Below are 24590 nucleotides of genomic sequence, written 5' to 3'. Positions count from 1 at the left end.
TACAAAACCCGAAATACCTAAACAGCCTAGAAAAACCCGAATAAACCCAATACCCAAAATAACCCACTAAAATCCAAACCAGCCAACCCTAGCCCAATATTGGAGGCCCAAATTCAAGTTTTTCTGGAATTGTTTGTATCGTGGCCGAAACCAGGGGTTCTCCGCGCGCATCAACGACGTCTCTGACGTAGGCCCACTCCAAATTGCACTGCAATGACGCAACAAACAAAGCAAAAAAAGAAAGAGAAAAGGAAAATAACAAAATAGCAACAGAAAAGAAAATAGGAGAAAAATAGAAGGAAAAATGAATGTATTTTCGGGGATATAAAACCCCATTTCTGTATTGTTTCGGGGGGCCTTTTTTCCACACATATATTGAATACAAGAAAATCAAAAAAGATTGAAAGGGATCGAAATAAAAGGAGATACGTAAGGTGATTGAAAATTTTTCTTCACTTTTCTCTGTTTTTGTTTTTGTGTTATTTTGTTCATTAATAGGATAGAAATAAAAAAGAAAGAAATGGGAGAGAGCGAAGAGTTTACCTGGCGATCGATTCCTTGCTTACTCCGTTGCAATCGGTGATCGAGTGAGGGATCTTGGAAAGGCTAGCTTGAGAGCATGAGACGGAGGCCATGACTTTGAGAGATTTTGAAACGGCGCAGCCATGAACAAAAGGGACTAGGGTTTTCCTTGTTTAAACTGGTCGGATGTTAGTTTAACCTAGGTTTTGTATCAATTGTGCAACGGCGTCGTTCAGGAAAACTTCAATGGCTCTAAACGGCGCCGTACAGGCCATGTCCAGTGACCCGATCCGAACTAAATTCCCGGTCCGCGCGTTTTGGCTTAATGGCTTATTTCCGCAATTAGTCCTCTGCTTTTGTAATATGCTTATATTGATCCTTTTACGCCTTTTAAATTTTGCCACATGTTTTCATTGTTTGTTTCGATTTGGTCCATGCTAAAACGTAGCGTTTTGCGGCTGGGGATATTGTCCTCTTTAGTCTCCATGTTATTTGCGTGTGCTTTTTTGGTCCTCCATTCTGCTTTACTTTCATTTTTTCTCCTTTTAATTTCAAATTAAATACATTTTAATCCATATTTATTTAATTAAATATATTGTATTTTTATTTTGTTTAAATTTTCTTTTTTATTTTTAGATATATCTATTTTTTTAAAAAAAAACTAACATTCTTTTTATGATTAGGTTTAATATAATTTAAGTTATTATCATATATTAGTACTTAATCTTATTATATACTTTTTTAGTTATAATGTACTATTATTGGTATTATAAGCCTATTATGTATTATCATCTTATATTAATTACGTATTATTGTTTTAAAACTTGTTATATATGTATTATTATTGTAAATATATCATTGCATTTTTTATCTTTTCATGAAAATTTGATATGTTTGTATACTTTCTTAATATTTTCTATTTATAATAATTCTTTAATTCATTTTTATTCTCTTTTATATATTGAAGATACTCTACATAATATTATTATTTTTATGTAGGTATATTTTTTAATATATTTCTCTCAATTCATTTTTATATAATTTTGTATTTTTATATAAAGATGTTTTATAGAATATCATTTTATATATATACAATTTTTTATTTTATATATAATTTATTCTATATGTAAATTTTTTTGTACATACAATTTATTTTAAAGATTTCGTATGTATACCTTATTAATTTACAATTTCCATTTCTTTTATGCCATTTTTTTAGTTATTTCAAAATTTGTACATTTGGTTCGCATTTGCATTAATCGGCTTTTTTAAGTTTTTGAACGTTGATATTGATATTGACATAATGTACAATTAAGATTATTGTTGCTATGTTTGTCAAGATTAATTTATTATTTATTCATTATTCTTTAGTATGTGTTTGGATTATATATTATCTCTTATGTCATACATCATCATTCAAATATGTTACATTTGTAAGAATTGTATTTTATTAAAGCATTACAATCCTTTTATTTCAAAAGTTTTAAAAAAGAGGCTTGGTGTTCTTAATTTCCGAGAAAATTGCGCTCTAACTTACTGGGTTTCAATTCTTCTCGATGAATTTAAATAGTTAATTGTTTATTTTATTAAAACCATACAATCTTTAAAATAAAGTTTTTAAGATTTCAAATTGGATCCTAACTTACTGGATATGACATTTTGTTATCTCGATTTTAAAATAAAGGCAATATTTGGTGTTTAGGAATTTCGAGAAATTGAACCCTAACTTACTGGATTCTGATTTCTCGATTAACCTAAATAACCAGACATCCTTCTCAAAACATATGAATTTTTAAAATTAAAAAAAAAAGACGAATTTAAGTTTGAAGATTGAACTGTTGTACTCTAACTCACTGAGTGTGGCGGTTTATTTCTTTGAAATAGGGTACGTCTTATCATCCAATTCAATTATTTAGGTTTTTATTTCATAGGATCATATTTTAAAATCTTTTCAAGTTTCGACACTAAGACTTTAAACAATCAATTCGATACCAATTTTTGGCATTATGAGGGTGCTAACCCTACCTCGTGCGTAATCGACTCCCGAATCTATTTTCTCAAAATTTCGCAAACCAAAATTATTTTCAAGGTGAGCCGATCACACCTCAATAAAGGATCGGTGACGACTCCCATTTTCATTGTCAAAGTCGATCCCCATTTTTCAAATATAAAAAAATGGTTTCGACAACAATTACTTGACGACTTTTCCTTTCCCCCGTTTATCAACAAACTGGTCCGTTTTTTGATCTAAATATAATACTTTAATTCAATTAACCAAATTAAACATCTTAAAGCACTTACATTTAGACAATAACCCTTTAATGAAATTTTATATTTTTACCCTAAAATTTTACCTTTTATTCAATTTAATCCCTAAAATTGAAATTCTCACAATTATTACAAATTAACTCAAGAACACTTGTGTTGAATTCTATATGGTCCCTAAATAGTCCACTTTTATCATTTTATCACAATAGTTACTTGATATTTTACAATTTAAACAACTTAGTCCCTAAACTTTAAAATTACCTAAAATCGCTTTACAAAATAATTCTATTTAATAACCAAACTTAATAATTTACCATTAAACTTCAAAACACATCAAAATCATCAATGACACTTTTAAAAGTATTTAACAATTTTACTAATTAAACCCCATGTTAGCTATATTAAACTAAAATGATCACAAAACATAAAAATCATTAGAAACGGGCAAAATTTTACATACCATGCATAACAACTAAGCTTGGCTGAAAATTTTGTTTCTTAACAATGTGAATCATTTTTTTTGTACCCATGAAGAAGATGATTATTATTAGGCTTTTGTTTTTGTTTAAATTTTATTTAATTATTAAATTACAACTTTAACCTTTTAAAATTAATAAAATTTCATGTAATATCTCACCTAAACCATCCACTACCAATAGAAATGGTATATTTACCATGTAAGTCCATATATTCATGATTATATAGCTATTTAACACCTTTAGCTTATAGAAACTAACTTTTGTAGCTTTTACTATTTAGTCCTTTTTACATAATTAACTATCTAAACGATAAAATTTTCTAACAAAAATTTAATGCGACCTTTTAATAATCCTTTAAATAATAAATAATAAACTACTGACTCACTAGTAGGAATTGTGGTCTCGAAACCACTGTTTTAGACACCACTAAAAACGGGCTGTTACAATCTTGTTTCACTGTCAACGTCGATCATTCTAAAACATAAAGACTGCCAATCTTTTTACCTTTCATCAAAATGAGAGCCCCACGAGATACATAAATTTTGTTTGACTCGATGTTAATTCTACAACCCTTCGAGTCCAAAATTCCCAAGAAGATGTGATTTTTCTTTAAGTTAGGCACATGCTTGACATTTGACAATGTCTTAATTGTCCCGTCGTGCATCTTGATCTGAACAGTACCAATACCAGTTACCTTAATGGGTGAACCATTCCCTATGTGCACAACTCCACCTTCAATTGAACTGTATGTGGAGAACAAGTCCCTGTTAGGATACATGTGGAAAGAATACCCCGAATCTGAGATCTACTCAGAAGTAAGCTCAGGGTTTTCACTTGTTAACACCAACAAGAAATCATCACTCTTGTCATCGGCCAAATTAGCACCAACTAAATCTTCCTCGTTAATCTCAACAGCCTTTTTATTTCACAGTTTGTAACAATTTGCCTTGATGTGACCCAACTTCTTACAATAGCGACATCTCTTATCTCGCTTCCTTGATGCTACCAAAATCGAGGCTTGCCTATCTGACTTGCTATCGGAACCAAACTCATTGTCAAGTTTGTATTTACTCAATAGATGACCCCTCACATCTTCAAATGAGAGATTATCTCTGCCATAAATTAGGGTTTCCCTGAAAGACTTGTACGGAGGGGGTAAATAGCATAATAATAGCATAACTTGATCTTCATCGTTAAACCTCAACATTTTTAAATCATTCAAAAGAGTAATAAATTAACTGATATGACCTCTAAGGTGTTCACTTTCGTCCATGCGGAACGTGTATAGACGTTGTTTTAACACTAATCGGTTAGCTAGAGACTTTATCGCGTAGAGGGTTTCTAACCTTTTCCATAAGGTGAATGTCGTTTTCTCCATCAAAACCTTTTGCAACACAATATTTGTTAGACATAATTGAATCGTGGGTAGAGCCTTTTTATCTAACCTATCCCATTTTAATTTATCCATGTCTGCAGACTTCTTCTTTATAAAGACCTTCTCAAGATCATCTTGGATCAAAATTGTCGTTATCCAAACTTGTCACACATTGAAATTTGTGATGCCATCGAACTTATCAATATCAAACCTTCTTGTCTCCATTTTTGAACGAGTTAATTGTATAAATTAAACTAACTCTGATACCAGTTTATTGAGGATAAACCCGATTAAACAACGAACAATTAAAATAACGAATAAATTGAAAAGATCGAATACAAATATTTTACGTGGAAAACCCCCTCTAAAAAGGATAAAAATCTACAGAAAAAGATAATTTCACTAAAATGACAAAAATAAAAAGTACAAAAGATGGAGATAAAACTAAGCCTCGAAACTTGAAATAAGAGCCCTCAAAACGTAAATACAAAATTCTCTGAAAGCTTGTAAAAGCTAATACCTAAATATGTAATGAGTTATTCTTTTAGGGTGGAAAAAGAGCCTATTTATAGGCTAAATTTGTAGGTCAAATAATATTAAAATAATCTACACTAATCAGAGTTTAAGTGGGAAACTAAAATAGAATTTAATTGGGAGAAAAAAACTAAAAATATGAGGCATAATTCTACATAATTATTTATTAATTACTAAAATTTTACTTAATTGTTGATTAATTTTTCTTTGTACTCAAATCTTATCATCTAGATAATTTGGTAGGCATCTTTCGAAAGATATTAATTTAGCACGCCAAAATAATAATAACTTAATTTAATTGAAAAAAAAGGAATACTAATGATTTTTTTTGTTGCTAAATGTTAATAGGTTTGGATTTGATAAGTATTATAGAGTAGTGCTTATGAACTTGAATATTTTAGAATTTTAATTTTAAAATTAGGTAAATTGAGTAGTAAAATAATATTAAATTTTATATATTTAAAATATATATTATATTGAATCTCAATTTATTTGTCCATAATTTATCAATTTCATTCTTATTATTCACATAATAAATAAATTTCAAATTCAAATTATGAAATTTATGTTCCCAGATTTAAGTTTGGTGAATATATTTTAGAAATATATATAAAATTAATTATTTACTAACATATTTTAATTGAATTTCTTTTTTTCTTTTTTGAAATAATCTGCTGGGTATTATTATTAGAACACCAAACATACTACAACCCAATAAAAGGTAAAAAATAGGCCCAATTATATGACCCAACCCAGTGACAAGGCAGGAGATGCTCTAATAGCCTCTAAAATGTAACAGGTACAATTGATATTAGCAGGACTCTTGAAAACAAAAACAGAAAAAGCTTCCAACTTTAATTGTTTCTCTTTTCAAAGTTTCAAGAACTGTTCATCTGCTTCTTCCAGATCGGCAAGCTATGCAATCGTTCTCTCTCGACCTCCTCTTCTGCAAAAATAGGTACTCCTCTACTCATATATTCCACTGTTCCTTTTGTCTCAAACCCTCCGTCGCAAGTAGATGAGCCATTCCATTTTTTGATCGTTCCCCGTATTTGAACTAGCATATTTGAAAACTCTTGCTAAGCCCTTGATAATCTTTTATGTAGGCATGGATTTCCGATTTGTCATTATCCCTCCGTTGTGCTTTTTTTATGACAGACAAGGCATCACCTTTTATCTCACAGTAGTGAAATTATAACACCCTAAACCTGGTCTAAACGTTATGACCGAATCTGGCGATGTTACATTGTAACACCCCTTACCCGTATTCGATGTCGGAATAGGGTACGAGACATTACTAGAAGACATACATTTGCAAACGTATTAAACCGTGTTACAAAATTTCATCCGAATTAAAAATTTTAAATTTTTAATGTGCTTCTATAATTCTTTACAACATATCCTCGAAACATTATATTAATAACAAATAGGGCCTACAGGACTCGATATTTACTCATGTAATTTAAAGCTTCATTTTCATTTCATTCAATTCACAATTTCTCATGTTCACAATTCAAATCAATTTCTCAATCCAATATATATATCTCAACCATTTAAGAATATTATTCAAGTTACACGAACTTATCAGTAAATTACGTAAATACCAAAATTTAGGGATATTTTGGTAATTTTTATTTTCTTGAATTTCCACCCAATTTTGATATAAATTAATATTTATTCAATTTATTAATTTAAATAATAAAACAATTCATTTCATGCAATTTGGCCACTTTTTGACATTTTATAAAATTACTCTTAAAATTTTACTTTTATTCAATTTAGTCCTCAACCTAAAACATGTAAATTAGCTATTTTAAAATAAACTCATATTAGCTGAATATTCACATATATTTTCCTCCTCCTCCACTCCATTCCACATCCTTGATATATACATAATACCACTATTAACTTGTTTACTCATAACAAGCTGTTCACTTGAGTCATAATCACTAAATTAATTATATCTTAAGCTACAGAACTCTGAATTGAGATTCGAAAATTTTCTCTGAAACTAGACTCACATATATTCTTACCATAAAATTTTTAGAATTTTTGGTTTAGCCAATAAGTACAGTTTATTCTTTAAAGTTTCCCATGTTTCACTGTTTGACAGTTCTGACCCCTCTTCACTAAAAATTAATTATCTCTTTGTACAGAATACAGATAATGTTTCCGTTTATTTCTATTGAAAATATACTCATTAAGGATTTTAAACATATAAATTATAACCCATAATTATTTTTGTACAATTTTTAATGATTTTTCCAAGTCAGAACAGGTGAACCCGAATTCATTCTGACCTTGTCTCACAAAATTTATTATATCTCATGATTTACAAATCCATTACTTACACTGTTTCTTCTATGAGAAACTAGACTCAATAAGATTTATTTCCATATTCTATTCATACTCTAATTATATTTCCAAAATTTATGGTGATTTTTCAAAGTTAACCTACTGCTGCTGTTCAAAACTGTTTTAGTGCAAAATGTTGATTACTAGGTGTATAACTCCCTTATTCCCTTTCTCTATAATATTTCCCATCACTTTCACTTATTTATCTTCACTAATATATCAAGAACATAAGACCTTATATAAGAAAACTCTACTATAACATTATTTCCATACTTTTTTAATAATATCAAACTTAAAAATATATTGAAATCTTGATGTTCTTACCTTGTGCTATTGATTTCAATCTTTAACTTAATTTTCTCTCTTCTCCAGCTTCTATTTCTTGAATCTAACTTGATATTCTAGCTCCCCATTGTCTCCTTATTATTCTTCTCTCTTGGAAGCTATGGAAATTCTTTTGATTTCTAGGCGAAAATGGTAAATTTTTGGTGGAAGGACCAAATTGTAAAAAAAGCAAAACTTTCTTTCTTCTCCTCTCTTCTCACGTTAGTTGTATGGAAATATAGTGGAATGGATGATTCTTCATCTTCCTTTTCTTATATATACTAAATAAAATACTAATAAAATAATAAAATATCATTTAAAAATCAAATTAAAATATTAATAAACTAATAATTAATTAATTAATTAATATAAAATATCTCTAATATCATCATTATCTTCTAGATTTCTCTCCTTCTAATTGACCATTTTTCCCTTTATAATCTTTAAAATTTCATCATTGAGTCATCACTTAATTTGGTAAAATTGTGATTTAGTCCCTCAAAATTCTTCACCTTTTGAATTTGGTCCTAATTCATCAATTTTCCTTAGTTTCTAGATTATTCCAGCTTTAAAATATTTACACTATTGGTCCTTCAACTTTTTTGTATTTACACTTTAATCCCTCAAATTTTGAATATTTACTCTTGGGCAACAAAACTTTTCTCACTTTTGCGATTTAATCCTTTCTTGAATTAATATGTCATAATATAATTTCCAATGTTCCCATAACTCAAAATTTCCCTTTTTGTCACTTTATTTCCTTATTTTACTATCAAGGATACTTACTTTCTTACTGTAGTAATTTTCGGGGTATTACAGAAACCCAAATCTAGTCTTATTTGAAGACCTTGAACACAAGTCAGAGCCTCTACTGCAAAAACCAAAGGTATGGTTTCATCGAGAATGGTTCTAGAACCCAAGATTCTTTCATTTGCACCTCGAATCACTAGCCCTGAACATGACATCTTATTTGTTGTTTTGTAAGCTGTATCAAAGTTGATTCTAACAAAGGGATTATCTGGTGGCTTCCATCTCATATCCCCTATACACTTAACATGTAATACTATTTCTAGACCATCTAGTTCTATGATATACGCTTTAACAAAATGCACAATTCCTAACCCAGTCTTTCGTTGTCTTTCATGTGCCCATTAATTCCTGTTGGTCTATATCGCCCAAAATTGCGCAGAAAAATAGACAACATTGACTAGAGGAATTATTTTTTAAAGAACCGGGTAACCCAGTCTAGAAAACCTAGATTTTCAATTGAGCTAGGCCATGCATATTGTAATTGTTACCAAATCTCTTTGATCGCAGGGCAATCCCTAAAAGCATGCTCTAAAGTCTCCGTTGAATTTGCACATTTAGGACAAACAGTTTCATTTGATAATCGCTTGTAATATAAATTACATAGAGTAGGGATATAATTCTTCGAGCATCTTTAGAATGTAATTTTCAATTTGGTGGGCAGTTGTAGGTGCCATAATTTTTTGTAAAACTGTCTGTATGTCGTCTGTTCAAGTAGATGGTTTGGGTCCATTGATTGTTGTAGAAGTAATTTGTAAGCATTGCGGTCAGAATAGGCACAAGAGGCCTCTCATTTCCACAGCTGAAAATCCTTATGTGCAACCCTCGCCAAAGGAATTTTTAAAATTCTTTTAGCATCAATCAAGAAAAGGTATTATGAATTAGCCCTTCATTCCACTGCCTTGAATCCCTTTCAATTAAATCTGCCACCATCACTAAATCTGGGATACGAGCACTCATTTGTACTTTGTATTTAATAAAGCCTAAAACCCAAACAGCCTTCGTAACTAGGATTTTAGTACCTGTTCCCACTCGCCAACACATTCCATCCTGGAGAATTCCTTTTGAAGCCAAAATACTTTGCCAAGTATATGGAGGTATACTCCCTAATCATGCATTGACAAAGCCAATTTCAGGATAGTACTTAGCTTTTAATGTACGAGCTAACAAAGAATTTGGATAATTAATTAACCACCATCCTTATTTCGCAAGTAACGAAATATTAAATTTTGCTAGACATCGAAACCCAAGATCACTATTTTCCTTTAAATCGAAAAGTTTTCTCCACTCACGACACCTATGAATACCTCTCTTTCCATGCCTCTTTTACCACCAGAACTTCACAATTATGCCCTCCATTTCATTATAAAGAAAGATCGGAAGTAAAAAAACAAGCCATCGTGCAAGTCAAAATGGCCTGTAAAATTTATTTTAAAAAAAAATTCTTTACCTCCTTGAGATAGAAACCTGGTGCTCCAACTATCAATTTTACATTTCATTCGTTCCTTGAGTAGTTGAAAGGCCTTTTTATTCCCTCTACCAACCAAATTAGGAAGCCCCAAATACTTTTTTTGGGTTTGCAGAAACACGAACATGTAAGATTTGCGCTATTGCCTGTTTAGCCTGCTCAAAAGTATTCAAACTATAGAAAATAGTTGATTTTTCATAATTTACACATTGACCCAAAACTTCCTCATACTCCTGGAATAGTCATTTAAGGACATTCGCTCCCCTATCTGAAGCCTCCCCGAAAATAATACAATTATCAGCAAACAAGAGATGTGAAATTTTTGGTCCCCTTCTGCTCACTTTGACACCTCCTAACTCTCCTTCCCTTTTGGACAATTTCATTAAGGAAGACAAACCTTTATTGCAAATCATAAATAGATAAGGGCTTAATGGGTCCCCTTGTCTTAACCCTCTTGTGGGGAAGAATTTTTGTCCTTCTTTTCCATTAATCACAATGAAGTACAAAATCGAGTTGATGCACTTCATAATAAAATTCACCTAAACTTTATCAAAACCTATTTTCAGCATCATTTATTATTAAAAACCCCATTCAACTCGATCGTAGGCTTTACTCATATCTAATTTCAATGCGAAAGAGTCTTTTCCCTTATTTCTTTTTTGCTTAAAGGAGTGTAAGACTTCAAAAGAAAAAAGGACATTATCAGTTATCATACACCCTGGGACAAACGCACTATGGGCCTCGTCAATGCAATAATCTAAAACTTGTTTGAATCGATTCGCAACAGTTTTAGAAATGATTTTATATAGAACCATGCAAAGACTTATAGGTCTAAAAGTATTCACATTCAACAGCTGAGCAATTTTAGGAATAAGCACAATATTAGTAGCATTAAATTGTTCCATATTCATATCTCTATTTAGAACTCCCAGGCAGAAGTCGCTTACATCTTTTCCAACAATATTCCAAAATTTCTCGAAAAATAGCTTTGGGAATCCATCAGAACCAGCAACTTTTGTTGGACCCATTGGTTTCAATGTCGAAACCACTTCATCATCTGTATAATTAGCCAATAGCATCTGATTCATTTATGCTATTATACAAGTATCCACTCTTGACAGAATGTGTTCCATATTGCCCACTCCTTTTGATGCAAAAATATTAGTAAAGTATTTGCGTGCAAATCTTTCCACTTCGGTTTCTGACATGGCTATATTACCCGCTTCATCCATCAGCTTCCGGATACGATTTGAATGTCTTCTTTGGGATGCAAAATTGTGAAAGAATTTGGTGTTTCTATATTCCATTTTCAACCAATTTGTCATGGCTCTTTGCTCCCAATAAACTTCTTCCTTCTCAATCTCCATATTAAGATGGATTTTCATATCGATTATCTCAACCAATGTATCATCATCCCTGTCAAGTTCCAGCAACCGACCCAACTTGTCTTGCAAGCCTTTAGAAATTTTGGTTTGCTTGCTTTTTATACCATTTGCCCATCTTTTTAGCCTAGTTGAAAGCATTTCAAGTTTCTCCAGAACCGAACTAGAATTCAAGTCCCAAATACACCTTACTTCCTCTTCATAAGATTCCTCCAAGACCCACCACGATTCAAAATTAAAATTTTTTAGACTTTTCTGTTGATCCCCTTGATCAATTTTGATTAGAAGGGGACAGTGATCGGAAAAAGAATGCGGTAAGTGGTTTATTGAGAAATCCGAGAACATATCAAACCACTCAACATTAGCCACCCCATATCAAGTCATTCTCAAATATTAGTTTCAAGAAGGTTACCTCTTTCCCAAGTGAATCGAGGTCCAAAATACCCTACATACATTAATCGTCAATCATCAAGCGTTCTCCGAAAATATTCCATCCGTCTATCATCTCTTGGAAGCCTACCAGATTTCTCGAAAGAATACAAAATTTCATTGAAATCTTCACATACAAGCCATGGTAAGTCTTGATTTCAACTTAAACTTTGTAATAAATTCCACTATTCCTCTCTGAAGTGCACACCTGAGAATAACTTCGTAGTTGGACCAATTCATTTCCGTTCCAAGCTAAACTAAGCCTACCTCTCGTTCCATTTGCTGAAATAACAATTCCATTAAAAAATTCACATAACTTTCGGACCCTCTCTATTCGAGCATTATTCAACTTAGTTTCCATTAAGAAGATAATTTGGTGATTGTATATCTTTAGCATGTGCTGAAGTTTTTAAATTGCCTGCGGACTCTCCAATCCTTGAACATTCCAACTTATCATTTTCATGGTTCCCGGTCGACAGGCGTCCTGGTCGCCACCGATATCATAAGGGAACAAACATTATTTTGTTCATTCGTGGTACCCAACGAACGCTAAAGTCCAATAAGACTATCTTGGGCCATTTCTTTTCGTCTAACTATGCAACAGGGCTTTCCTTAATATCATGGTCCATTTCAAATTGGCCCACACCACTGGAAGATCCTATAGAATTCATTTCCATTTTTTTAGGAAATTCCTTCAAATTAAATCCTAAGATTGGTTTTATCTTCTTCCTTAAATCTCTCCTAACATCCTCCCATTGATTTTTCCCCAAATTATGGTTGTCAGATTTTTTCCCAAAATTCGTCATCCTCTTCCTCCCGAAGCTAGACGCTATTCTCAACCACAACTATTTTAGATTGCGTTTTTAGATTTGAGTTTCATCCCAACTCCAAAATCTCATCCCTTTTTGCTAATTGGACAGGGAAAAAATTATCATTATGGAAAAAGCAAAATAAAGGTAGCCTCTCATATTGAAAGGAGACATAAGTTGAATTTGATGAGGATAACGTGTTCTTATTTCTTCTTTTCAATGGCTTCTTGATATCCACCTCTGCTCTAAAACGCTAGAAACTCATGAATCCTTTACTCAGAGGTTTCGCATTGTACTTTACAAAACGTCCAACAAAAATTCCCCAATTGTTTTGCCACACTTTTCGAAAAGAAACTAGGGGGAAGATCATGAACATGAACCCATAAAGGTGAAAATACTAGAGGAACTTGCATCGGGTCTTCATTGTTCTCTAAACGATGATGAATCAACATGTGGTTATTGAAAGTCCATGAGCCCCCCTCCATTACACGCTTGATATCCATCTCATGGAAAAAATTGAAAAAAAAAAAACCTTATTTTCTCCCAAATCTGAGATCAGTACTCCCCTTAATGGATGCAAAATATTTTCCATAGTGTTTTTCATAGCCGGAAAATGAGATACTCGTTGTTAAGAACCAACTGACCAAACAAAACTCGTAAGTCGATTTTTGTGCCTCTCGATCTATTGGCAACAAAATTCCAGCATCTTCTTCATCTTCATCTTCAAGATTTAAGCCTTCCATTTCCTTCTCCATCTTGCCTTCTTGCCAGAACTAATGTAAAGAAAACTTAAAAAAGACGAAACAAAACTTCAAAAAAACAGAGACAAGAATACCAAAAGACAAAATGAAACCAAACGTGCTACCAAGAGCAGACAAGGACGTGCTCCCAAGAGCAGACTATTTACCTTTGCTACTTGAAATGTTATTTTAATTGAATTTCTTAACCAAACCTAAATTAAGTTAATCAAATTAATTGGATTTTGATAAAATTTGCAAGTAAAATATGGTCATTGTCTCTTGGACTTAAAGGGTACATTCAGTGGGGGATTTTGGATCCAATAGACGAGAGCACATAAAAAAGGGCTAATTGATCCAAATTCTTACAAAGTGGCTCCGATTGCAATGGGGTTGGGCAACACTTTGAACCCTTACAAGAAAACTAAACATCAGGCCGATGTATGCGAAAATCATGGGTTGTTGCCCAAAACGACCATCCTCAACTAAACGAACGGATAAGCCCCCGACCAACAAACTACGTCATCCCACGTGCCGTTTTTCTCCCACAAAATGTTGAATAATAAACAACTCGACACTCATCATCCTCGTCATCATACTAATCTTCATTATTTTCATTTCTGCTCTAAAGCTTTTTAAGTTTTTTTTGTTCTCCTGGAAATTTTGATCCTTTTTCTTCTCCGTTGTTTAATTTAGAGCGAATTGGCGATGAGTTTCCGGGACGATAATGATGAAAGTCGGGATCTCAAGAAGCCCTTCTTACATACCGGAAGTTGGTATCGGATGAGTTCGAGGCAGTCCAGTATTATGAGTTCTTCTGCTCAAGTCCTTCGCGATGGATCTATCTCCGTCGTTCTTTGTGTCCTCATCGTTGCCTTGGGCCCTATCCAATTTGGCTTTACCGTATAATAATTCTACACCCCTCTTCTCACTCTCATTATTGGTCTTTTTCGCTTTTCCAGTTTCATTTTTAACTGTATTTTTTTAAAAAAAATTTGAATACATAGTGTGGATATTCTTCTCCTACTCAAGCTGAAATTATCAGTGATCTTAAGCTTTCGATTTCAGAGGTATTGATTTTTGAGTCACCCAAATTCCTTTTTTTTTTTTTAAATTTGAATTGATTTTATTCTGTTGTTCTTTTCATTAAATCAGCCCTTTTTTTTTTCTTTTTTTTTGGGGGGCCAGTTTTCTATTTTTGGTTCGTTGTCAAATGTGGGCGCAATGGTTGGGGCAATAACCAGTGGTCAGATTGCTGAATATATTGGCCGAAAAGGGGTAACTTCTTTACTTCGTAATGTGATTTACCCTTTGATTAATGTATTCTTTAACCTTGGAGCTGAGAAATTATAAATTTAATCCATTAATCTTCCAAATTTATATATGTAATTGCACTGATATTGCATCAAATACGAATCCTTTGATCTTTCTTTTTTCACTTCAACAATTTAATGCTGTTTGTGGTGTTAAAATCTGCAGTCGTTGATGATTGCTGCGATTCCAAACATAATAGGATGGTTGGCCATATCATTTGCCAAAGTGAGTGACTTTTAGTAATTTTTTGCACTTGTAATCGTGTTTCCTTTGCAAAGCATGTTGCTAACTTCGTTCGCATTGGGCATTTGTAGGATTCTTCGTTTTTATTTATGGGAAGGTTGTTAGAAGGGTTCGGTGTTGGTATTATTTCTTATACGGTACCTTGAAAGCTTTCAGCTGTTTTTTTTACGTTTCTTGGATTTTTTTTCCTTTTACAAGTATTACTTAAAATAGAATAGTTCCAAGATTTTTTTTAAAAAAAATTATGTCTAGGTGCCTGTGTATATAGCTGAGATAGCACCCCAAAACATGAGAGGAAGCCTTGGATCAGTGAACCAGGTTTGTTGTACACTAGTATCCATTTCGGTATCCCTTATTTGCTTCTGTCTACTGATTAATCAAGTGAACATCTTTATTGGATAGCTATCGGTTACTATTGGAATAATGCTGGCGTACCTGTTGGGGCTCTTTACAAATTGGAGAGTACTTGCAGTTTTGGGTAAGCGGATTAAACTTTGCTCACCTAGCCCTTCTTTCCAGAAAGAGAAGCACTTAATGCTGTTGAAGAAACAGTGTATTATTATTTTTATTCGAACAAATTCAAATTTCTTTGAAGATTTCGTATTGCATGGCCGCATGCATGTGAAGACTTGAACCCTTGCGTGTAATTGAAGTTAACTGTGTTCTCCCCCCCCCCCCCGGCCCCCTCTCTCTGTAGAAAATTAGTAGTGCTTGTGGAAATATCTTTCTTCTCAAGGGAATTAAAGCTTTTTTAAATTTAATAGAGATAGATGGCTATGAAGTTATGGCATCATTTGCATATGCATTAGATCACCATGGTTCTGTTGAATTTTAACTATGGCCATTGTGTATCAATAATCAATAAAATTTGTTATTAAATGCACAGTTATCATTAACAAGCTGCTGTGTTTCTTCTTTGTAGGAGTATTACCTTGTACAATATTGATACCTGGCCTATTCTTCATACCAGAATCTCCTAGATGGCTGGTAAGAAACAAGTACCTGCTATCATTTGAGTGGACCTTTTAAAACTTCTTACTTTTTCCTCTTTTCTTTTCTATTTAGTATTTTGTCTATGTCTTCTGAATGGGTTGCATCCAGGCAAAAATGGGAATGATGGAAGATTTTGAAGCCTCTCTGCAAGTTTTGCGGGGCTTTGATACAGATATTTCTGTTGAAGTTAATGAAATCAAGGTATTGAACTGAATCACTTCAGTAGGGCTTTTTCACTTCAGCCAAGGCTCATGCTTTCTGGATTGTACTGCAAACCTAAGTTCTTATGCAAAAGCTTTAGTTGGTTAGCATAAGGTTTTTTCTTATTGGCATTTTTTTCCTATTCTACTCTTAAAAGTTAAGCTCTAATTGGCACTTCTGCAGAGAGCTGTAGCATCATCAAGCAGGAGAACAACAATTCGATTTGCAGATCTCAAGCGAAAAAGATATTGGTATCCCTTGACGGTATATTCTTTTTTCTTATTTCACTTATAGTTTTTCCCTCTTTGCCCTTAACGTTGATTGAACCCCCCCGTTAGTGGTAATTGGTATGTTGCAGATAGGGATTGGGTTACTGGTGCTTCAGCAACTCAGTGGCATCAACGGTGTTTTATTCTATTCCAGCAATATCTTCGCTAGTGCTGGTTAGAACAATATTTCTTTGATATTTAATTGTACTATTAATTGAAGCTGTAGATGGTGGATAAATAAATTCTCAAAGAAATGGATACTTCACCATGTATGAACCTCATTACTGCATTTTGGATAGCATGAATTACACAAATTCAAATTTGGTAAGACGAACTTGTCATTGGAAACATATTTAGTGGATGTCTCAAATAAAGCAGGAAGAATGCATTTGTGGTCTGTTGGAGATTAGCTAGTCTTCTATTTGTACATCTTATTGATGTTGTTATCTTCTTAAGAATTTGAGGGGAATCGTATTAATTGTTTAATTACACAAGTTTAACAAAAAATGAATTACCCCTTCCCATCTCAAGGCTCTCATTCCATAACCATCATCATGCATTATTGTCATAATTTGGTGTATGTTCTTAAGGTTGCAACAGCTTTAGGTATCGTTTATTTATTTTTGCCTTCTTTTTCACTAATTTGATGGTGCTATAAAACTTTTTAGGGGTTGCGTCTAGTGATGTTGCGACATTTGGGGTTGGGGCCATTCAGGTAACATATGCAGAGTCTTATTTTGCCATGCAGGAGTTCATATATTGTGAGGGAGCTTTATTCTGATTGGTATAATAGGAGTCTGTATTCTTCTAGGTCATTGCAACCGGGGTGACTACATGGTTGGTGGACAAAACTGGCCGCAGGCTTCTTCTTATGGTGTGTTTAACCATTCACCCCATATTTGTTAATGAGCTAAAGTGATAGAAATGTAGAGGATCAATAATCTGAAATGATTTTGCAGGTATCCTCAGCTGGAATGACACTGAGTCTGCTAATTGTTGCAGTTGCCTTTTATGTTGAGGTTGGTGAAGTTAGGTCCATTTATTTCTAATTTATCTTCCTTTACTGAAATCTTATAGAATGCAATTGTGAATACTTAAGCAATCCCACTCAAGAAACTCTTTCTTAAACATTTTGGCACTGCTTCTTGATACCTTCTTCTCCCGCTTCTTTTTCTTCACCGATACCAGGGCATCGTCGCTAAAGATTCTGACTTATATGGCATAATGGGAATACTGTCATTGGTTGGTCTTGTGGTAAGATTTCTTTTACACATGGTGGAGTTTGTATGTATAAATAAAATATATATCTCATGTACTCTACTTCTGTCAAGTAATTTGAATCTGATTGATTTTCTTTCTCCATCCAGGCCTTTGTGATTGCCTTCTCACTGGGAATTGGAGCAATTCCATGGGTTATAATGTCTGAGGTATTCAGATTTTCTTGTATTTCCACCTTAACGTAAATCGGAACCATTCTTAATTTTGATGTTGTAGGATTCTGTATGAAATACTTGATATGATGGATGACAGTATGTCTCATGAGTGATTATACATGAACTTGTTTGACCTTGGATGATATAAGCAACTGAGACCAATAAGAAAAAGGAAGAAATCCTTTTAAGCGAACCCCCTTATTATCATATTTAGTTGGAGGCATACATCTTCCCAACAAAACCAAACCTAATTGTTTTCGTGAGCATTATGGCTTTGTCAAGAGATAAAGCCGATGTGTGACGGTTAAGGTAATGACATATCTAGTGACGGATATTAAATCTGGTGTGATTATATTACATGTTTATCTACTAAAGCTGCTGAACGAGGTGTATGTACTTTATACCATCATGTACTCTTATCATTGGTAGCATGCATGTATGCATTTAAGTAGTTTGTTACTATTTGTAGAGCAGTTATAGTGTTTGTGCACATAAAATAAGTTGCTCACAATGTTGGGGTCGTCTGGGTGAGGTGCTTATTTTTCTAAACTTGCATCATTTCAGATACTTCCAGTAAATATTAAGGGCCTAGCTGGGAGTGTAGCAACATTAGCAAATTGGCTGACATCATGGGTGATTACTATGACGGCAAACTTGCTTCTGACCTGGAGTGGTGGAGGTCTTTGTCTCTCCCTGTATCTGTGTTTAGTTGCAATGTACAACTTAAGAAGGATCCATATAAACTAACATGCTTGCATCTTATGAGCAGGAACATTTACTATTTACGCAGTTGTGACGGCATTCACGGTTGTTTTTGTGGCACTTTGGGTCCCTGAAACCAAAGGGAGAAGTCTGGAAGAGATTCAATCTTCCTTCAGATAAAAAAAACGTTCTTCAGTGTAATGCATTTTATCTTTACCGATTTGATTTTCAAAGTTGTTAAGAGTATATATGCGCAGTTCATGTCCAGCAAACCTGTACCATGTATTGTTTTCCTGTTGTTTGATAACATGTTTGCACTACTATTTTACAAGGAAAAAAAAAGGGAAAAAAAAAAAGGAATTTATTCTTGATTATACAATCAATTCTCTTTATATAGACTCATTTGTATACACATTTGTATGCTAAAATTTGGATGGATGGTATAGAGGTAATTGCAATGTCTATAAGTGTATCCTACCAGCATATAATTTTGAGATCTCACATGTCATTCTCGGCCACCAGCATGTCTGCTTTAAATTATTATACATTTTGTTGCTGCCCGAATGTATAAATTAAGTACTGCTATGTGCCTCGTGCAAAATGTCTCATTTTAGCTCAGAATCTTTCGGTACATACAACTGGTTACGGAAGTATAAACTGCTATCATCATTAATGCTGAACTGAGTAGTCTGTGCATTTTCAATTAGTTTTCGTTTCGCTTGCAATTTTGAATAATTTTTTTGAAAATTTTGAATTCGCTGTAGAAATAATGATCTAGCTCTTACTTCAGCTAAAATGGAGTCATTACATTCTAAGGTAGGTCAGAGTTGAATGCTTTTAAAGCAAATAGAGATTTTTGACTCAATGTGTCGGCTACAACATTTGTTTTACCCGGGTGGTAATCAATGATCAGATCGTAATCTTCCAACAGTTCAAGCTAATTGCGTTATTTCAGGTTCAATTCATTTTAAGTCATCAGGTATTTTAAACTTTTGTGATCAATGAATATGTGACATTTTTTACCGTATAAGTAATGCCGCAAAAATTTTAAAGCAAAAACAACAGCTACTAATTCCAGATTGTGTTTTGAATAATTCTTCTTGTGTGGTTTCAACTGTAGGGAGGCATAAGTTATTACTTTACTGTCTTGCATCAACATTTAACCCAATCCGTTCAACAAAACATCAGTATAAACAATGAATTCCCTCCCAAATTCAGTCTGAGTTAAAATTAGAGCTTCTGTCAACAATGCTTTCAACCAATCAAAACTCTGTTGGAACTTTTTTGACCAAACGAAAACAACATTTTTTTGTAACAACTTTGTCAACGGTAAAGCAATTATCAAAAAGCCTTTAACGAATCGTCTATAATATCTGGCTAATCCCAGGAAATTTCTCACTTCAGTAACATTTTTTAGAGGTTTCCAACTTAGAATTGCATAAATTTGTTTGGATCAACTCGCATACCATTCGCAGAAATCACGTGTCTCAGAAATCCAACCTCTCGGAGCCAAATTTTACATTTATTGAACTTTGCGTATAATTGTTTATATCGCAGAGTCTGTAATATGATTATCAAATAGTGAGCATACTCAGCCTCATCTCTCGAATAAATCAGAATACTGTCAATAAATATGACAACAAACCTATCCAAATACGGCTGAAATATCTGGTTCATCAAATCCATAAATGTGAGAGAGGTGTTAATTAGATCAAACGACATTACAAGGAACTCGTAGTGACTGTATCTAGTTTTGAAGACAATTTTCAGTACGTCTAGTTCTTTAACTTGCAACTAATAATAGCCGGATCAAAGATCAATATTCAAAAATACGTAACTCCTTTCAACTAATCGAACAAATCATCGATAAGAGCCAACGTATATTTTTTCTTTATAGTCACATGTTCAGCTATCTGTAATCAATACATAATCTCATAGTCTCATATTTCTTTTTTACGAACAAAACCGGAGCAGCCCAAGGTGATACACTCGGTCGAATGGAACCTCTATCAATCAACTATTGTAACTGTGCTTTTAATTCTTTTAATTCATTTGAAGCCCTTCTATACAGAACAAAAGATACAGAAACAGTCCCTGGTACTAAATTAATAACAAATTTGCTTCCCGTGTTGGTGGTAACCTAGACAATTCTTCTAGAAACATATTGGTAAACTTATTAATCTTTGGAACTTGTTTTATCTTCGATTTTGATACTCGAGTATCTAAAATATAAGCAAGATATACTTCACAACCTTTCCTGACCAGTTTCTGAGTAGAAATCGCCGATATAACATTAGTAGTACAATTAGTTTTGTCGAATTCAATAGTAATCATCATACAGCTCTGGCATCTCAGAACAATTTCTGTCTACAGTTTACCACAACATCATATACAGTCAGCCAATCCATATTCAGAATAACGTCAAATTCATCAAAGGGTAGTAACATCAAATTAGTTGGAAATATACAGTCTCAAATTTTTAATGGACACTTTTTACATATCATATTAACTAAGACACTCTAACCCAATGGATTTTGTAACAGTCTGATTTCAGTGGTGTAGGAAACGGTGGTTTTGAGACCACAATTTATGAGAAGGGAGTCAGTAAATATTATTAATTTAATATTTACGAACATTTAGTAAAGTCATATTAAACTTTAGTTAGGAAATTTAAATGTTTAAAACACTAATTAAGCAAAAAGGATTAAATCATAAAAGCAACAAAAGTTAAATCCTATTAGTTAAATATATTCAATGGCCATGAAAAGAGAAATAGGTGGACTTAAATGGCAATTATGCCATGTCAATGGTTAGTGGACGCTTTGGTGACCAAACCTTTGATATTTTCGTGATAAAATTATAATATTAATATATTAATATTAGGTATTAAGTGATAAAAAGGAAAGAAAACATTTTTTTTCCTTTAAGTTCATCATCCTAAACGTGAGAAACTCCATTTTTGGAGCAAGAAGGTTCGGTCAAACTCCCTTCTAAGCTTGGATCAAGATACGCAACAACCAAACTTGAATCGTGAAAAGGCCAAAGTTTCAGATTAGTCGTCGGTACCTTTGTGTGCAATCATGTAGTCGAGGTAAGTTCGTTTAATGGTAAACTAACCAATTTTGTAATTTGATGGAAAATTTATTTATGTCTCGTTTTGTATAATTTCTTTGTATATAAATTGTTAATTTGTTATTTGGGAAATATTGTAAGTTCGTGTAATTTAAGATAATGTGCGTAAAACATTGAGGATTAGGGAACGATATGGAAACATGCTCCATTTGAGACTTATGAATACTTAGGATACAAATGACACGTTATTAGAGATTATAAGTTTTCGAGTGCTGGTCTTGGGTGTCCTGCCAATGGCTGAGGTATTGCATTTGTTTTGGATTCTCCACAGCTCATGTGAGCAGCATCGTGCAGTCTAACATCCCGACCCACAGCTCGTGTGAGCATTACATGATACGATTATACTTACATGTACAGGCACACTTCGTGTGAGGATGGTTCTCGTGTATCCTAAATAAATTCATTTGGTTTAATGGGTATTAAAGTTTAAGCAAACGTTTGAGATGTATATATGTTACATTGGATATATGTTGAATGTTATGTACCAGTTCACTAACTTGTAAGAATGGTGATTGAAATTAGGAATCAGTTATACATATGAGCATGCTAATGGAATAATGCATTAACTTTATAAATTTGAGCCTATTTGGTGAGTTTTTGTTAAATTTTATACGTGCTTACTAAACATTATATGCTTATGTATTTGTCTTTCTTTTTTTGAAGATCATCAGAAAGCTTGATCGGTTGGAATTGTGTGGGAGCACAATCACACTATCCAATCATCGTTTTGGCAGCTTTCAGTTACTTTGGTTAAGGTTATAAATGGCATGTAATAGGGCTTAAATATTATCTTGGTTAGTTTTGATTAGGTGCCAGGTCTATTTGTGTTTATTTCGTTTTTGGGGATGTTTTGTAAATATGGTATAGATATGTGATGTTATGTAACACCCCTTATCCGTATCTGACGCCGGAACTGGGTTACGGAGCATTACCAGACTTATAGATCAAACAATCAAAAAATTCAAAATCATTTCTCATTGAATTTAAAAACCATTCATAAACAATCATATGGTCCCTAATACAAGCCCTCGAGGCCCAAAATAAACATTAAAAGTGGTTCAGAACTAAATTGAGTACTCAAGAAATTTTTAGGAACTAGTGTGGTTAGGCCGTATGTCTCACATGGCCAAGAGACACGTCTGTATCTCAGGTCGTGTGGGCATTCGGAATGGGGACACACGACAGTGTCCTAGCTTGTGTCCGAACCAGTGTAACTCATTGACTTGGGTTACACGGCCGGACCACACGCCCGTGTTCCAGGTTGTGTACCCTTTGAAATGGCCTCACACGCCCGTGTGCTAGGCCGTGTGAAAACTGGAGGGTATACTGACTTGTGTCACACGACCAAGCCATACGCCTGTGTGCTAGGCCGTGTGAAGCTACTGACTTGATTTCTATAGAAGTATCAGGGGACACACGGCTGTGTCCCCTGGCCGTGTGTCAGATATGGCTGAGACACATGCTCGTGTCTCTGCCCGTGTGGATAAAAATTGGCTATTTTCCAAGTCATATTTCTCACCCAATTTGGTACCAATCTAAGCCTAACAATGTTCATACAACCATGGCATAAATAGGCATTCAAAACCACCCAATATCAAGTTTTTAACATGTTATAATATCACACACAATCATGATACTCTTAGGTACCTCAAAAGACCATTTATAACATGCCAAAATATGCTTCCAAAATATACCTAAATGGTCAACACATATATGAGACATTGTGCCTCAATTCAATATGCATACCACATCTCAATTTCAACCATTTGGTACCCAAAATACTAAATCATTAACAAGGCATTCACATAGCCACTATACACTACATACCATAAGGTCATTTATACATATTTACATAACCAAACATATACCATTTTCATTGATCTCTTGAGCTAAAATTTTGATCGGTTATTCATTATACGACATGTCGGGCTGAATTTCAATCTCTGTCGGAGAAATTATATGCGAAGGATCTGATCATTGTACCGTCGTAACATAGACACATGAAACATATTATTAATCTTTTCCAACACATTATTAACCAGTTGATATGTCACTGGTCCTATTCTCTCGATAATCTCATACGACCCGATAAATTGAAGACTCAACTTTCCTTTGCGACTAAAACGGATAATTCTTTTCCAAGGCGGTACTTTTAGAAACACTTTATTGCCGATCTGAAACTCAATATCTTTACACTTCAAATCCACGTATGATTTCTGTCGATCTGAAGTGGCTTTCAAACTGTCACGAATCACTTTCACTTTCCCTTCAATTTCTTTGATCAAATCAACCCCGTGTATCTTTTTCTCAATAAGCTCGGTCCAGTACAACGGAGTTTGGCATTTACGACCATATAAAGCTTCATGCGGTGCCATTCTTAATGCTCGATTGAAAACTATTATTATACGTGGATTCAACCAATGGTAAATATTTTTCCCAATTACCTTCGAACTCTAAAACACAGCAACGAAGCATATCCTCGAGAATTTGAATCACTCTCTTAGACTGGCCATCTGTTTGGGGATGAAATATAGTGCTAAAATGCAACCGCGTACCCAAAGCCTCTTGCAATTTCTTCCAAAATCGTGATGTAAACCGCGAATCTCTATCCAAAATAATAGAGATTGGTACTCTGTGCAATCTCACAATCTCAGAAATATACAATTCGGCTAATATATCAAGAGAGAAGCCCGTACGCACTGGAATAAAATGTGCAAACTTTGTCAAACGATCAACAACGACCCAGATAGCATCTTTCTTTTTTGGAGATAAAGGTAATCCCGATACGAAATCCATCATAACTCTATCCCATTT

General features: G+C 33.5%; 1 protein-coding gene across 1 annotated transcript; it reads left to right on the top strand.

The window, feature by feature from the left end:
- Window positions 1-14065: 14065 nt before the first annotated feature.
- LOC105803796 (sugar transporter ERD6-like 6) lies at window positions 14066-19023 on the top strand. Its single transcript, XM_012636194.2, has 18 exons — window positions 14066-14392; window positions 14497-14559; window positions 14678-14767; window positions 14969-15028; window positions 15118-15183; window positions 15299-15364; window positions 15449-15524; window positions 15969-16033; window positions 16148-16240; window positions 16424-16504; window positions 16599-16683; window positions 17178-17224; window positions 17321-17383; window positions 17469-17528; window positions 17698-17763; window positions 17877-17936; window positions 18507-18621; window positions 18712-19023. Exons 1-18 carry the CDS (start codon window positions 14198-14200, stop codon window positions 18822-18824), a joined length of 1464 nt encoding a protein of 487 aa, XP_012491648.1. The 5' UTR covers window positions 14066-14197; the 3' UTR covers window positions 18825-19023.
- The last annotated feature ends 5567 nt before the right edge of the window (window positions 19024-24590 follow it).

Source organism: Gossypium raimondii, chromosome 11 (genome assembly GCF_025698545.1).
Source record: "Gossypium raimondii isolate GPD5lz chromosome 11, ASM2569854v1, whole genome shotgun sequence".
NCBI classification, from domain to species: Eukaryota; Viridiplantae; Streptophyta; class Magnoliopsida; order Malvales; family Malvaceae; genus Gossypium; species Gossypium raimondii.
Note: the sequence above shows the minus strand (reverse complement) of the source record. Positions and strands in the feature narration are given on the sequence as shown.

Bases quoted from the DNA above. Each gene is read 5' to 3' on its own strand.
- LOC105803796 (XM_012636194.2), top strand. From the start codon at position 14,198: ATGAGTTTCCGGGACGATAATGATGAAAGTCGGGATCTCAAGAAGCCC. The intron at 14,393-14,496 runs GTATAATAATTC...TTGAATACATAG, and splicing joins CTATCCAATTTGGCTTTACC to TGTGGATATTCTTCTCCTAC. The intron at 15,029-15,117 runs GTGAGTGACTTT...GGGCATTTGTAG, and splicing joins TGGCCATATCATTTGCCAAA to GATTCTTCGTTTTTATTTAT.